The 14021-nt window shown below is 42.4% G+C and overlaps 2 protein-coding genes across 3 annotated transcripts; one reads left to right on the forward strand and one right to left on the reverse strand.

The window, feature by feature from the left end:
- Positions 1 to 737: 737 nt before the first annotated feature.
- LOC131109736 (bone morphogenetic protein 2-like) lies at positions 738 to 2465 on the forward strand. Its single transcript, XM_058062017.1, has 5 exons — positions 738 to 1091; positions 1312 to 1451; positions 1579 to 1695; positions 1771 to 1951; positions 2041 to 2465. The coding sequence occupies exons 1-5, from the start codon at positions 791 to 793 to the stop codon at positions 2445 to 2447; spliced, it is 1146 nt and encodes a 381-aa protein (XP_057918000.1). The 5' UTR covers positions 738 to 790; the 3' UTR covers positions 2448 to 2465.
- Positions 2466 to 3160: 695 nt separating this feature from the next.
- LOC131110032 (uncharacterized) lies at positions 3161 to 11739 on the reverse strand. 2 transcript variants are annotated; one of them, XM_058062674.1, is made up of 4 exons: positions 11676 to 11739; positions 10511 to 10927; positions 9960 to 10021; positions 3161 to 9502 (listed from the first exon to the last, which is right to left on the reverse strand). In XM_058062674.1, the coding sequence occupies exon 4, from the start codon at positions 9459 to 9461 to the stop codon at positions 4221 to 4223; it is 5241 nt and encodes a 1746-aa protein (XP_057918657.1). In that variant the 5' UTR covers positions 9462 to 9502; positions 9960 to 10021; positions 10511 to 10927; positions 11676 to 11739; the 3' UTR covers positions 3161 to 4220. The 2 variants fall into 2 exon arrangements, with proteins under 2 accessions (XP_057918657.1, XP_057918658.1); XM_058062675.1 differs by lacking the exon at positions 9960 to 10021.
- Positions 11740 to 14021: the final 2282 nt, after the last annotated feature.

The raw sequence follows: 14021 nt of genomic DNA on the forward strand, positions 1-14021 counted from the left end.
TATATTTATGTTTTATTTCATCTTAAAAATCCAGTATTTATATTACTATATATGTACAGTACATACTGTATACAGTACTGTATATATATATAGACCAAAAGTTTGGGATCACTTGCAAATTTCTTTGTTTTCAAAAAAAAAAACAAATTTTCATGCATTTCACAAACAATTTTTTCCATTTCACAATTTTTTTTTCCATTTCACAATTTTTTTTTCCATTTCACAACCAATTAAAATTAATCACATGATTCTCAAAGAACTATCTACATTTTTCTACAACTGTCAGTCCTCTGCATCAATCTCCATGAAAAATATGGGTGTATATATGTATGTGTATATATATTAAATATATATATATATACACACACACACACATATAATTGATCATAAGATCATAAGGCTGGTGATAAGAAAAAGAAACAACATACAGTACGAGGGGTGGCCTTCTGCCTCAACTGTGTAAACTTACTTTATTATTATTATTTAGTATATAAACAGCAAAACTATAACAATGTCTAACATTTCATTAACCCAAATGTATAGTTAAGGGGGAAGTTGTTAATTTGTTTATTTATTTTTATTAAGCTCACTTTGGGCTGACTTTCGGCCAATTGTCACCTTTCCTTTGTATTTGAGTGACCCCCCAACCCCCCAACCCCCACCCCCCCATCATCAATCAGTGCCCAATCATGCACTGACGTTAGCCGAACACTCTCAACAAGTCCCGAAGGTCCCATTATCATGCACAGCCCCGCAGGTTGTCGAGCTCAGTCCGCCACTGCAAGCCAAAATGTTAAGAGAGGCTCTGCGCGTCTGGCTCGTCCTCGTCCTCCAGCTGAGGTGCGCCACGGTGCTGCTGGCCGGCCCGGTAGCGACGCACGCAGGCTCGGAGCCCACCAGGAAGTTGACGGAGAAGCTAGGCACTTTGTTCAATTTGAAGGATCTACTCCGAGGCGCAGCAGTGAACCCGCACAAGAAAGCGCCTCAGTTTATGTTGGATCTTTTTAACGCCGTTTCCGTATTGGATGGGACATCTAAAAGTCAGAAGGAAATTCTGGAAGGAAATGTAGTGCGGAGTTTCGAGGATAAAGGTTGGTGGCACATCATTACACTTTATTTATGTTTGTATTTTGGCTAACAAGTGCGCTAAAAATGAGATATTATGGTGCGTAATTTGGCTTCCACAAGCCTCGTTACGACAGACCGGTTGAGGTGCGCAGTGTGTTTGTGTAGTTATCACACAGTACTTAATAAAGCACAATTAATAAGCTATGAAGTATACTTGTACTCATCATATACTTTATGTTCCAGGTCATTCTGGTGAGAGGTTTCACTTTTTCAACCTGTCTTCATTCGGAAGAGAAGAGAGGATGATAAAAGCTGAGTTCCGTTGGTTTAGAAGGAAACAGAAGTTTTTCCTTGGAAAGTCCTTCAGATCCCACTTCTATAAGGTCAAATACATTTTGTCAGTATTCTTATGCAGTATATCTTCTTAATATTTATTAATATCGGTGTTCACTTTGTGGTCATTTATTTTCATTATTTTGAATCTAATAACAACATCTTGCACACCTTTAGGTGGACCTTTATGAGGTGCTGGATAGCCAAGTGAAACCTTGGCGAGGTAACCTCATCACCTCCAGATTGGTTCCTCTTTACACACAAGGATGGGAAGTCTTCAATGTCACACAAACGGTCAGCTTTCCTCCCGTTTAAACGACGTCCACTGACAAATCCAACGATATTAACTGGTCTGCTTTGACTTTTTAGGTGTCCAAGTGGATACGCAACAGCGAAGAGAACAACGGCATCCTGGTGGTGACCACGCTACCATCTGGGACCTGGATGGTGACGGTGGTTTCTCCATCCAAGCAGCCAACAGACACAAATGCGTATTTGGTTATATTCTCTGATGATGGGAGGACAGGAGCATCCAATCAGTCATACCTTGGTAAGGCGGGGAAAAATTTGTGCTTTAAAAATGATTCCAAACTTTATTGATAATGGCCTCTAACCCACACTGATGATTCCCGACTCCAGGACCAGCCCATCCAGCGGCAGCTGCTCCAGACCACCCCACTCGGAGGCGACGTGGAGCCTCATCTTTACCCCGCAGCAGCTACTCCCAGTCCTGCCAGCGTGTCTCCTTATTTGTGGACTTTGAGGAGATCGGCTGGTCAGGGTGGATCATCTCGCCGAGGGGTTACAATGCTTACCACTGCAAGGGCTCCTGCCCCTTCCCGCTGGGTGGGAATCTCCGAGCCACCAACCATGCTACGGTGCGCTCCATCATGCACGCTCTGAAGCTGTCCACGGACGAAGTGGACGCGCCATGCTGCGTGCCCGACAGACTTCAGTCCATCAGTTTGCTGTACTTCGATGACGAGGAGAACGTTGTGTTGAAGCAGTATGACGACATGGTGGCGTTGAGCTGCGGTTGTCACTGACGGTTCACCACAATGAGACAATAGGGATGGGGGGGGGGGGGGGGGGTGTTTAAAGATGCTATCATTTGGAGAAATAAAACAACATATTCATCCATCACATACCTACAGGTAAGTCAGCAGATCATGGTAGTTCCAAGACATCATGCAAACGCCCCCTTGTGGCTGTGGGCAGCATAGGAGCAACAACCAATAAGAATTATATTTATTTTGCTGTATAATAAAATGCATTATGTTGATTATTGATTAAACATGATGCACAATAAGAGTGGCGTGACTGTGGAATCGTGCAATCAAGCAAAAACAACAAGAGCATTTCTTATCTTTATCTGGATGTTAACAATTAAGAGTGTAAGTTTGCAAGGGTGGGGGGGTGGGGGGGCTAACAGCATTCCCTTGAAATGACTACAGTGGTTTTAAATGTATTTCTTACTACTCTCCACCCTTCATTAGGCTTGGCAATGGAAATATTGTCTTTACTCAAGTTCACCAATAGATGGCGACATTTTGACAACACAAATTATTTAAAATATTTTTTTTAAATTGAAAAAAAAAAAACTACCACTCGTTTAAATCTATATATATTTTTAATATTAAAAAAAATGATCAATTCTAAAAACATTTTTAAAGACTGATACAAAATATTTCAATCTCAAACTCAAGGCCTGAGGACCAGATCATTTTATCTGGTCCGTGAAAGCCGAGGTATGCTTTCTATAATAATAATAATGCACTTCACCTTTTCAACTTCTAAATGTATTTGTTCTTTTGACAGAATAATTGTACTGTATGCGGTTCTTCTGAACTTTAATATTATCCGATCATCCAACAAAACTTATATAACATATAATACTTGAATGCCTTCTTCTCACTAAACTTCTCATTTCAAAGCAGGTAAAAAATACAATAATCACACATATGGGCAATTGTGTGATAATACCGCAAGGTTATATTCATATTTATATTCATATTTACTGACAGTAACAAGTTGCAATGCTGCTGTGTTGTTTTTTTTATTGGAATGGATCACATACACAGTTCAGCTCTGGTTTACCCTACATTAAAAAAAAAACACCAATACAACAAATATTGATTTTGCAAAATCATGTCACATTTGTGTTGTGTACTTGTTTGAAAACTCAATAAATTCCACAAATGCTAGCTCGGTGTGTGACGTCTTTGACGGCATGCAAAATAATGACATCCAGGTCAATTCAATGCGGTTTGCCTTATGAAGCTCAGAAGCGATTGGAAACTTCTGCTGCAAATACAACTAAACGCTTCAAAATGCAGAGGTTACTACCGCTAATCACTGCCATTCTTCAACAATGTAATCTCATAGCATTTATAATAAATATTCCACATTTACATTCAGTCTTTTCTTTATCATGGATTATTCACATCCCTTTCCAAAAAATGTCTAATAGAAACCTTTCACCTCACTCAAGTTCATCTCTCTGCAGTGTACATTCAAGTCATCAGGCATAAAGGCAAGTCAATTAAGGAGGTATCTACAGTATCTGTATTTGTAGTTTGACTGTATTTGTGTAGAATAAGTCAAATGTTGTTGTTGATGTTGGCTTTTGGCTTAGTTTCAATGCCAGATGCATAACCCCCTATTTGGGCCTGACACTGGCACTGGACATCTCAACAAAAAAGGCAATTAAATCCATAAATCCATAAACAAATAAAACTGACTTGAATAAAGTTAATCCAGTGAAACAAACGTGAAACAACAGTAGTTGTTATCTTTGTTGCTTTTCAAATTCATTCCTATCAACTCGGACAGTCCACCTCCTCAGTGCCGAGAAAGTCGCCGAGCGTGTGTTCATGTTGCCCATAAACGGGCTCCAAATACGGATGTCCATCCTTACAGTGGATTTGCCTGGACACGTCTAAGTCTTTCTCCACATGAGGTACTTGGAGGTTCTGAGCCATGGGGGACAAAGGCACCGGGACAAAGCCATGGTAAACAACTAGTGGCGGAGACAGCACTTCCATTTGTGATGCCTGAAGAACAGCACCATCTGGTGGCTGCACTGGCAGCTGCACGTAGCTTCCTGTTTCAGGGTCGAAGAATGTTTTGGTTTTGACTTGTACTGGCATGTCCACAAAATAATACTGTCCTGAGTCTGGATCCTGGAGGAGCTTCCGTTGGGTCATGGGGAAGGATTGTGTGACAATGGCGTGTTCGATGCTGGACTGACGAGAGAACTGGCTGGTGTGGCTTGACTGGCGGGAGAAAGTCGGCGGCGGCGGCGGAGGTGGAGGTGGCACGTCGATGCTGTGGCTCCTTCTCAACGGTTTCTCTCTGGTTGCCCTCTCTCTGACTCTGCCTCTCTGCTGCAACTCATCCAGGATGGATCTCTCAATGCGCGTACTTCTCGGGTCGAGTTTCTCGTTGAATGACAAGTCGGCGCTACGCCTGCGATCCACTCTATTCCCCAGGTATCTGTCAATGCTTTGAGAGCGAGGGTTCAATGCCGGTTTCTCGCCAACGTGGGCTTTGTAGACAGGAACATTGCTGATGCCACTGTAGCGTCTTTGTTCTGGTTTACCGGGAATTTCTCTGCTGTGGACATGGCGTTCCGATGCAAGGAGGCGGTCATTGTTAACGTGGTTGCTTTCCGCCGAATGGTGGTTTCTCGTCTTGGTGGATTTTTTCTGCGAATGTTCATCATTAGGCACAACTTTTCTATCACCTTCCCTGTGATGTTTTCTCTCACTCCTCTTTCCGTCTGATTTGTCACTTCTGTCCGTTTTGTGTTTCCCAGTCGACTTGTGCGCTTCTTCCTTCTTCATTCGTCGGTTCGTGAGCTTCATGGCTTTGAGGACGGCACGTTCAGATTTGGGTAAGACAGCCGGAGGTTTGAGCAATCCCAACTGGCTGTCGTTACCACTGCAGGTTGACGCAGAGCGTTCGCTCGGAACTTTCAATACGTCCACCGGTGGTGTTGTTAGATCGTCCACACCTTCAGATATTGGACTCGCCACTTTCTCCTTTGCAGCTGCTAATCCTCCATCATGGACTTTCTCTGTCTGCAGAACAGGAGGTGGAGAAACATTAGACAAAGTCTCTTTAGATTTAACGACTGATCCACTGGGAGCCGGTCCGTTAGCAGATGGGGGTTCATTTAATTGATGCAAGTCCTCCTCTTCCTTGTCTTTATTCAGAAGACCCCTCGTAGTCCAGGGTTGTACGGACTTCTTTGACTTATTGCTCAAAGTGTTGTCTTTGATTTTAAACAACGCAGGGATCCCCAAAGTTGGAGAAAAAGTCTCACACGGTGACACCGGCGTTGGAATAGCGTCATCTTGAGATGAAACCGGACCATCAGCGGTACTTGAGCAACTTTCCTTATGGATCTGTGTGTCTTCTTCACCTTCACCTTCAACCTCACTGAAGGAGTAATACTCTCTCTCTGGGCCCTCAGAATCTTTTTTCAAGTGTCTAAGAACATGCTCGTGTCTGTCCTCAAATCCTACTTCATTCAGGTTCTCCAGAGATTGGTAAAGGTTTGGTTCGGTCATTTTGTGGGGTGGACTCTCCACGGAGAAGTAAGAGGATTTGGAAGACATGCTAGTGTGGTCGTCCACGCTGACGCCATTCAAAAGTAATTCAGGGGAGATTATAGTCCTGGGGTTGGCTTCTGCGTCCATATTGTCGTTTGTCTCAAAGACATGACTGGGTGTGGTTATGTTATCAAGATTTAAAGAGATATCAACAGTATCGCTTGAGGCTTCAATTGTGGTATCTGACTCTATATCGGTTTTTAACTCTGATAACAAAGAATCGTATTTTTCATTTAGTTGGTGTTGGGGAGGAAGTGCATCAGACGCCATATTGGCATGGCTCGTCTCTTCATGAGAGATGAACGGCAAAGTGTCCTTTGTGTTTTTGTGTACATGCTCTTTTGTTGCATTTGTATGGGGATCCTCTTCTGTAATGTCGTTTATCATGCTTCCAAGTTTTCTGTTACCTCCTTTTTTGTTGCGAGGAGGAACAGTTGGTGTTTTTAACCCGTTGGTTTCATGAATCTCAGAGGTTTCATCAGACAACTGCGTTATATTTACATCCTCCGACTTCTCAGAATTGTCGTTTACTCTTTCCTGGGCATGCTTAAAGTCCGATCTTAAGGGTGAATTTAGCGCCATACCAGGTAAAGCCACTCTGCCACCTGATCTGTGAGTCTCACCAGGTCTGGGTTCAGTCTGAGAGAGGATGTGTCTCATGTGCTTGTGGTCTCGTAGATCCCCCAACCTTTCCCGTAGACCGTCCTCTCTTTTGTCCTCTGGAACAGATTCTTTCGTCGTGTTTTTACTTTGCTGTACTTTCGCTCCATAAATTCCATCAGTAACATTCTTTCTCATCTGTCGATCCGATATGATCTCTTCAAGTGCCATTTTAGCTTTGTCATAATTGCTGTTTATCAGTGATTTATTTATCAATACGTCGCCGTCCGTCCTTGCTAGCGCCTCCTGCTTATTCGGCTTCTTCTGTATTTTGGAAAATATTTCCCTCTTAGCAGAAGTGTTTCCTCTCATGGATAGCATTCCCTTCTTGATATTCTTCAGCTCCTTGGAGATCAAATCGTTCTTAGCTCTGGCCTCCTCGTCTATATTGTTTGAAACTCCCGTTTTGTTCTCCCGATCGCAAAGTCGTGCTTTCTCTAGCTCTTTCAAAACATGCAAGTCGTGAATGATATGTTCACTGTCTCTTGCAGCGTCCTTTTCTGTCCTCACGTTCACGTCACCTTCTTCGTCTCGCTGTTCCTCGTCTGTGACAGAGTGCCTCTGATGTTTGATGTAGTTGTTCAGTTTGTCTGAGAAGATGTGCTTCAGATTGTCTTCTCGGGCAGATTCATCTAGTTTGGTTTCGGTGAAATTGCTGTTAAAAAGTTGATCGCTGACATTTGATTTCGTTTGAATGTCTGGTTGGGTGAACTTTTTCTTGGGAACTGGTGGGGGATCTTTCTTGATGATAAGATTCTGTTCAGGTCCAAGTGAATTATTTTCTACTTTCGAGGACATGAACGTCTCATTTGTTTCCTTGTCCTCAGGTTTACTAATGCTTACCGAATGAGCTGCGGACTGGGCTTTATTTTTGGTTGCATTAATGGCGTCCCTTGCAGCTTTGATCACATCCATGATGGTCATGGATGGCCCCAAACTAATACGCTCATCTCCAAAGTCTTTGCGTGAGGGCGCTTGGATGATGTCTGAAGTATTTGGGGAAAGACCTTTATGGGAAATGTTGCTTGGATTCAAAAGTGAAATTTCATTTGACTGATCAGTGGAAACCGTAGGACTGCTTTTCTTGTATAAATTAAGGGAAGGATAGTTTTGCGTTTTAGCAATGTGGCTTTTGTTCTTTTTTGAGTGCATGATTACAGAACTTGGATTCTCCTCACCGAGATTACCGAAAGCCTCCTTTTTGCTTTGTAGCAGGTTGGACAACAAATAATCATCAGATTGGGGCCGATCAGCTTCAGGCTTCGTAAGAGCAGGAATTGGGACGGGGACAGACTCCAAAACTGGACTACATATGTCCTGTCCTTCTCTTGAAACAGCAGGAGTGCTTACGCCAGAGGAGATATTTTGTTGTTTGAGACTATCTGAGCCTGGAGATTTGGTGTCACTTCCAGGAGTGTCTAAAGTTTTAAATTTGGGTGGACTGTACCGACTTTTGACCCTCTTCCTGTTGTCCTTAAGGTTGAAGAGGATGCTCGAAGCCAGAGATTTGTAGCCGTCCCGCTTCAGTGGAAGTTCTGGTGTAAGTTTGGCCTCAGAGTGCGGTCTGCAGGGAAGGTCGAGCACGGAAGGCGAAAGCACAGCTTGGAGGATTTCTGATGTTTCTGTTGGTTGTCTGGAAGGAATGAGGGGGGTCATCAGCTGGCAGATGCTGAACGGAGTCGAGGCGGCAGGGCTGACGTCCTCCATTGCTTTCGCTTCTACGGACATTGTTTCGTTTTGTATCAACAAATCAGTTCCGTCTATTTTTGCCGTCGAACTTTTCCCCTGAGGCGGCATCTCTTGCTTAACAGGAAGTGCGGTCTTAGCCTGCCTCCAGGGAACAGCGCTTCCATCCGTTGCATCTGAGGAGCACCTTTTCTGAGGTTGTCCAGCTGAGGGCTTTGGTAGTACTTTGGGTGGTGAAGGGGGGCTGACGGGTTTAGGAGGAGGAGGGGCGGTTTCACCTGCTTCTTTCAGTATCTCCTCTGTGTGCTCTTTTATATGAGCCTCTGTTAGCTCCTTGTAAAATGGCAGGTCATACCATTTTGGCGTTATAGCAGCTGGGAGAATAGACGTGTCCTCGTGGCCGAAGGAGAACTGCCTCATTCCTCTCCATGTTTGGAAAGGGCTCAACTCACTGTGAAGGAAAAAGTTTTTTATATTAAGCTTCTTTAGCTTGATAGTGGATTTTCCATCTTTGTTCTTGGATGATTTTCCCGATGACAAAGGAGCACCTTTGCCACTTTTGTCACATTGTTTCTCATAATGTCCACCTGTGAGATTAGCTTGATAATCCGAGGAGAATTCCGAAAGTTCTCTTTGGATGCTGCGAAGTGCAGACTTATCCCACGATTCCCCGTTTGAGTCCGCGGTGCCACCGTTTTTGATGAGCAAGCCCTCACAGCTGTCCCCCGTGGCGCTTAAAGCCTGAAGAAAGGATGACATGTTGGATAAGTTCTTCTCTTTCTCCTTTTCATTCTTTCTTTGCTTTTTGGATTCCTTTTGATGAACCTTTTTAAGCGGCTCCCCCGCTAAAGGTTTATGGCAGCTGAAAGGCGAGTACCCGCGAAGGAAGTCATCGTTGTAAACGGCGTCATCTCCGACGCAGAGACTTCGAAAGGCTCTATCGGTGAGCGTGCTGACCTCACGGTCGGTCTCGTCCATGAGCAGGTCGGCGAAGCCGTTAGGGAAGCGGTGGTGGAGCATGTTGCCCGTTCGGTGGCTCCAGTGTCGCTTTTCAACACAGCCAATTATGTCAACTGCTTTCTTCCTGCTTTGTGCCATCAAAGATTCTTCAGCTCAGGTTGACATCAGGCATGGCGTGTCTGGAGAAAAAAAAAAATCCAAAATAATTGTCACTATTTCAAGCAAATGCACGTTTTGGAGAGTTGCACCAGTGACCTTTATAGTACATACATGACATGTGAAGACACTTCTGCTTCAAACCGTGCACTCGTCTATTTAAAGCCTTGTATGATGTCTTTGAGCAACAAGCATGCTGTCATGAGACCATGCTCACGTTATGAGAAGTCCAATTTTCCAGTCCTTTTACGTGTATTATTAAACTTGCATAAAATGTTTACCTTTTCCTGACTTGCAACATGTTAGGTGTCAACATGGAAAACCAGAATGTAGTCATGCCAGCAAGTACACACACCAAACAGGAAGTAAAGAATCACATTTATTGCCGTGCGCCTCAGCAGCAGCTGCTCTACTGTATCTTGCTTTAGCTATCTGGGTGAGGTCTTAGAATAGCTCATTAACCCATTTATATGTCCTGACCTGAGAGGATGGTCACTCCATGGCATAGCGCTGCTTTCTTCAACTGGAGACACATAGCTTTCCTTAAATACAGATAAGGGAGATATTTGTATTTGCACATAAAGGATGTTTTATTTTGAACTTATATGATCTAAATGTCCTGAAATAACAATAAAAGCAACAATAATAATAATACAACTTCATTATTAATGTAATGTTTGGCCTGTCCTTGTTAAGCTCGTGACCAACAAGTGCCCTCATAACCTGAGAGCAGTAGACGGCCACGGTACTTTCCCAGCATCTGCTTGAGTATTTATACCCGAGGAATGATATGCAGCCTGTTTAATTACACTGTATACATGTGTGCACTTTGTGGATATTTATTAATGGAACATCAATGGTATTGATAATTAAGTTTATTTTAAAAATGCTTCACAAAGTTACATTAAAATACATCGCAGTTACATTTTACACAATTCAACATGAAAAGGAAAAGTGTATTTAATTTATGTATATTATGTTCTCAATACTCTGGTATTCACACCCACATGATCCCAACGCCCCCCCCTCACCTTGACAGTGTTGTTTCATGGTTGTTTCACGTTGGGCTCCAATCTGACAAGCAGCGCTTCAAATCCCTGGAGCAGAATCCAAGAATCCAGTTCACATTCACGTCCAGCAGAGAATTAAGAAAAATCCACTCCAGAGCGAGTCAAGCCTTCAGTTCCATGTTCAAATGCACTCAGTGTGGCCCCAACTCCTGATAGCGAGCTGAGAATCTACCAAAATAGACGCTCCAGTCGCTGTGGCCAAAGCGAGCGGCTGGAACACATGGACTCAGCCATAGCTCCTTCATATTGAAATAACCAGCGGGTGTCGAGTGGCAGGGCCAGCAACAGGCCAAGCGGGATGAAATGGACACTGGTCATTGGTTATTTTTGAAACCAAGCAGGACACCGTGGCTGACTCCCACATGGACCTCCTCTCTACTGTCTCAGTAGAAGATGACACAGATGACATCAGTTAGGACAGAGGCCTTTGTGTACAAGAGGCCCTCGCTGAAAACTATTTTACAGTTTAGATTTTTGGTTTTCCTAATATTGAAAAAAAAATCCTCCTACTGTTATGAACTTCTTATAAAATATTTTTTTTCTGTGATATTACAACTTTTTTCTCACAATATCCCAACATTGTGGTCTAAAATTTAGATTATTGTAACTTTATTCCTGGAATATTACAAGATTTTCCGTTTATATTATTGTAAAATGTTCATTTATTTGTAATATTACAACTTTCAACAATATTACAATTCTATTACATAGAATTTGCTTTGTTCTACTAAATTAATTATACTTTAAAACTTTCTTATAATGTCATGACTTTATTCTCATAAAATGAGAATAAAAGTAATAAACTGGATTACTATTAAAAAGTAAAACTAACCTGTTTCACGACATTTTCCTGTAAAATGCCAAGATTTTTTTCTCACAATATCCCTACATTGTGGTCTAAAATTTTGATTATTGTAACTCTATTCCTGGAATATTACACGATTTTCCATTTATATTACAACTTATTGTAAAATGTTTATTTATTTGTAATATTACAACTTTCAACAATATTACAATTCTAATACATAACATTTATATAACATGTTCATAACATGTTATGACTTTAATTCTCATAAAATGAGAATAAAAGTAATAAACTGGATTACTATTAAAAAGTAAAACTAACCTGTTTCCTGAAAAATTATAATTTCAATGTAGATTTTTTTAGTACTTTTTTCTTGTCAGTGTCGCCATCCTACTGTTAACAGAAAGAGATATTTCTCTACCATCAGAGAAGGTCAGCTGGGAAACGTGTCGTCGTTATTTGTGTAGCAAAGACAGATCCAGCGAGATGAGAGAGGGGGAACTTTATTATTTTTATTCTTGGTCAATAAGGAAGTCACATGTTTAACAGAGCCTTTTGCATCACACAAGCCAAGTGAGTAGACATGACATATAAAGCAGAGATGAGCAGATGATGCGTGCTGCTGACTGACGATGCTGTCTCTACAAAGCCATGTTGTAACCGCGATGCTGTGGTCTGGTTTTAGGACACCCACAGCTGTTGTTGTCGCTGTGAGACTAAGCTTTGGATGTAAGGGGGGGATGTTTTGTTGACTTGTTACCCTTCGTGAGCCACTCACAACGAGGGAGGCGATAGATGAGGGCGAGATGATGATGAGAGGGGGGCCGACCATGTGTGTTCCTTAAATGGACACAGTGGAGTGTTTGTTGCTTGTGGTGTTCATGATGTCTCAAGAGGTCAATGGTCTTCAGCACTATTGCGAATTTATTGTCTTTTTACCTGCTGCAAGTCTGAAGAAGAAAAGCAAAAAAATAACTACATGGCCACAGCAGCCACATTGCTGCGCCCCCTCAAAGGTGCCATTTTTAAATCCAGCCTATTCCTGTCATGTTATATCCCACAACTCAGATCATCAGTGCACCTGACACATTGAGATTATACCCACTCTAGGCTATTCGTCCTTTGCTGGACTTGGCATGATCCCCCACCACCATGCTGATGCAACTCCTCACTAATGGATTAAGCTTGAGAGTCGTTTTAATGCCATAAGCACAGCCACTAGATGGCACTAGTGCATCACAAGAGTAGGGGGAAACACATGAGAGGCAAAGGAAGCCCTTGTTTCACACTGATTCCATCACGACTCCGGTCCTTCATTGTATTAGTTTGTATTAGTGTACCTTACGTTATGGTCAGTGGCCTCTTTCCACAAACACTCAACACTACAATGATGTACGTAACTGCATGATGTAATTATAATTAGGATTACAGTACCGCTCATTGACACTGCATCACTATGCTCCATGTGAACTAATAGAAATCAACTGAAGGTATCCAATGGTGGCTCATTAAAGCCACTCTAGAAGTAGGTGAAGAATGCCAAAAGCCTTTGTTTATGCTGCTGTGACTGACAGCCGCATGTGTGAGCCTGGGCAGGCAGCGATAAAGCGGCAGGCTTCATTCCAGGAGGCGAACGTGGACTGAGAGGCAGATGAAGTGGCCTTCACGACTGACGCACGCACAGTGGAAGATATGAGCTGGCACACAACGCATTCACGATGCACACGACTGCTGCGTGGTTTACTTAGCGTGGAGTTTTGTGTGTCAATATCTGGTTGTTTGTTAGCAGGCTGCTTCCTGGTTGATTCCATAGTTCATACATTGATAGTGAAAATGTTTTGTTTTTTTCATCTTTTCCTGTATCTTCATAAAAGAGGTCATTCATGCCCCTTTGACAGTAAATAGTAACAGTTAGGTTAGTTAATTAAAATAATGAACATATTAGATCCATAATACTGACTCACTATGTTGTTAATTGGCGTCTCCAAATTGTCCATACGTATAATACTTTGTTGATATGTGCCCCGTGATTGGCAAGGTGCACTCCACCTCTTGTCAGCCGGGATAGGCTCCAACATACCCCTGCGACCCTAGTGACGTGTGCTGTGAGGTGAACTAGAAAAAATGCGATTTCACAAACCATCGACCCGTCAGAAAATTGGTAATTTTTGCCATCAGACCTTATTCATAATTTTCGCTCACCCATACCACCATAGAAACTGCCGAATACTTGCAACCTTGCACAATGCATGATTTGTTTTATGAATTGATATTAAGAAGGTCGACCTGTCAATAGGAGTCTGGCCAGGGAGGAGTCTGGTCATGCTAGGTCTAAAATAAGCATGTGAACTATTGCTGACCTGTGTTTTTATTTAAATGGGTTGTTGTGTCCGTGTTCATGGTCTTTATAAACACTTGATATTGACAGGAAGTGTAAATAACACTCGGTTTCATAATGTCCTTCCTGTCTGTGTGTGTAGCTACCGGTTTTGTGACCTGGTAACACCAAAGAGAAAGCACAGCAGTTGTAGTTCCACCTTATTTATTGCAAAGATGTACATATTAATATATTATTTACACCCACCACATGTTTTAGCAACCATTGTTATCACATTTTAGTACTTAGCTTATACCTAATGTTGTGACATACGCGTGCGTAGTTGATAA

This window comes from Doryrhamphus excisus, chromosome 22 (genome assembly GCF_030265055.1).
Source record: "Doryrhamphus excisus isolate RoL2022-K1 chromosome 22, RoL_Dexc_1.0, whole genome shotgun sequence".
Classification (NCBI taxonomy): domain Eukaryota; kingdom Metazoa; phylum Chordata; class Actinopteri; order Syngnathiformes; family Syngnathidae; genus Doryrhamphus; species Doryrhamphus excisus.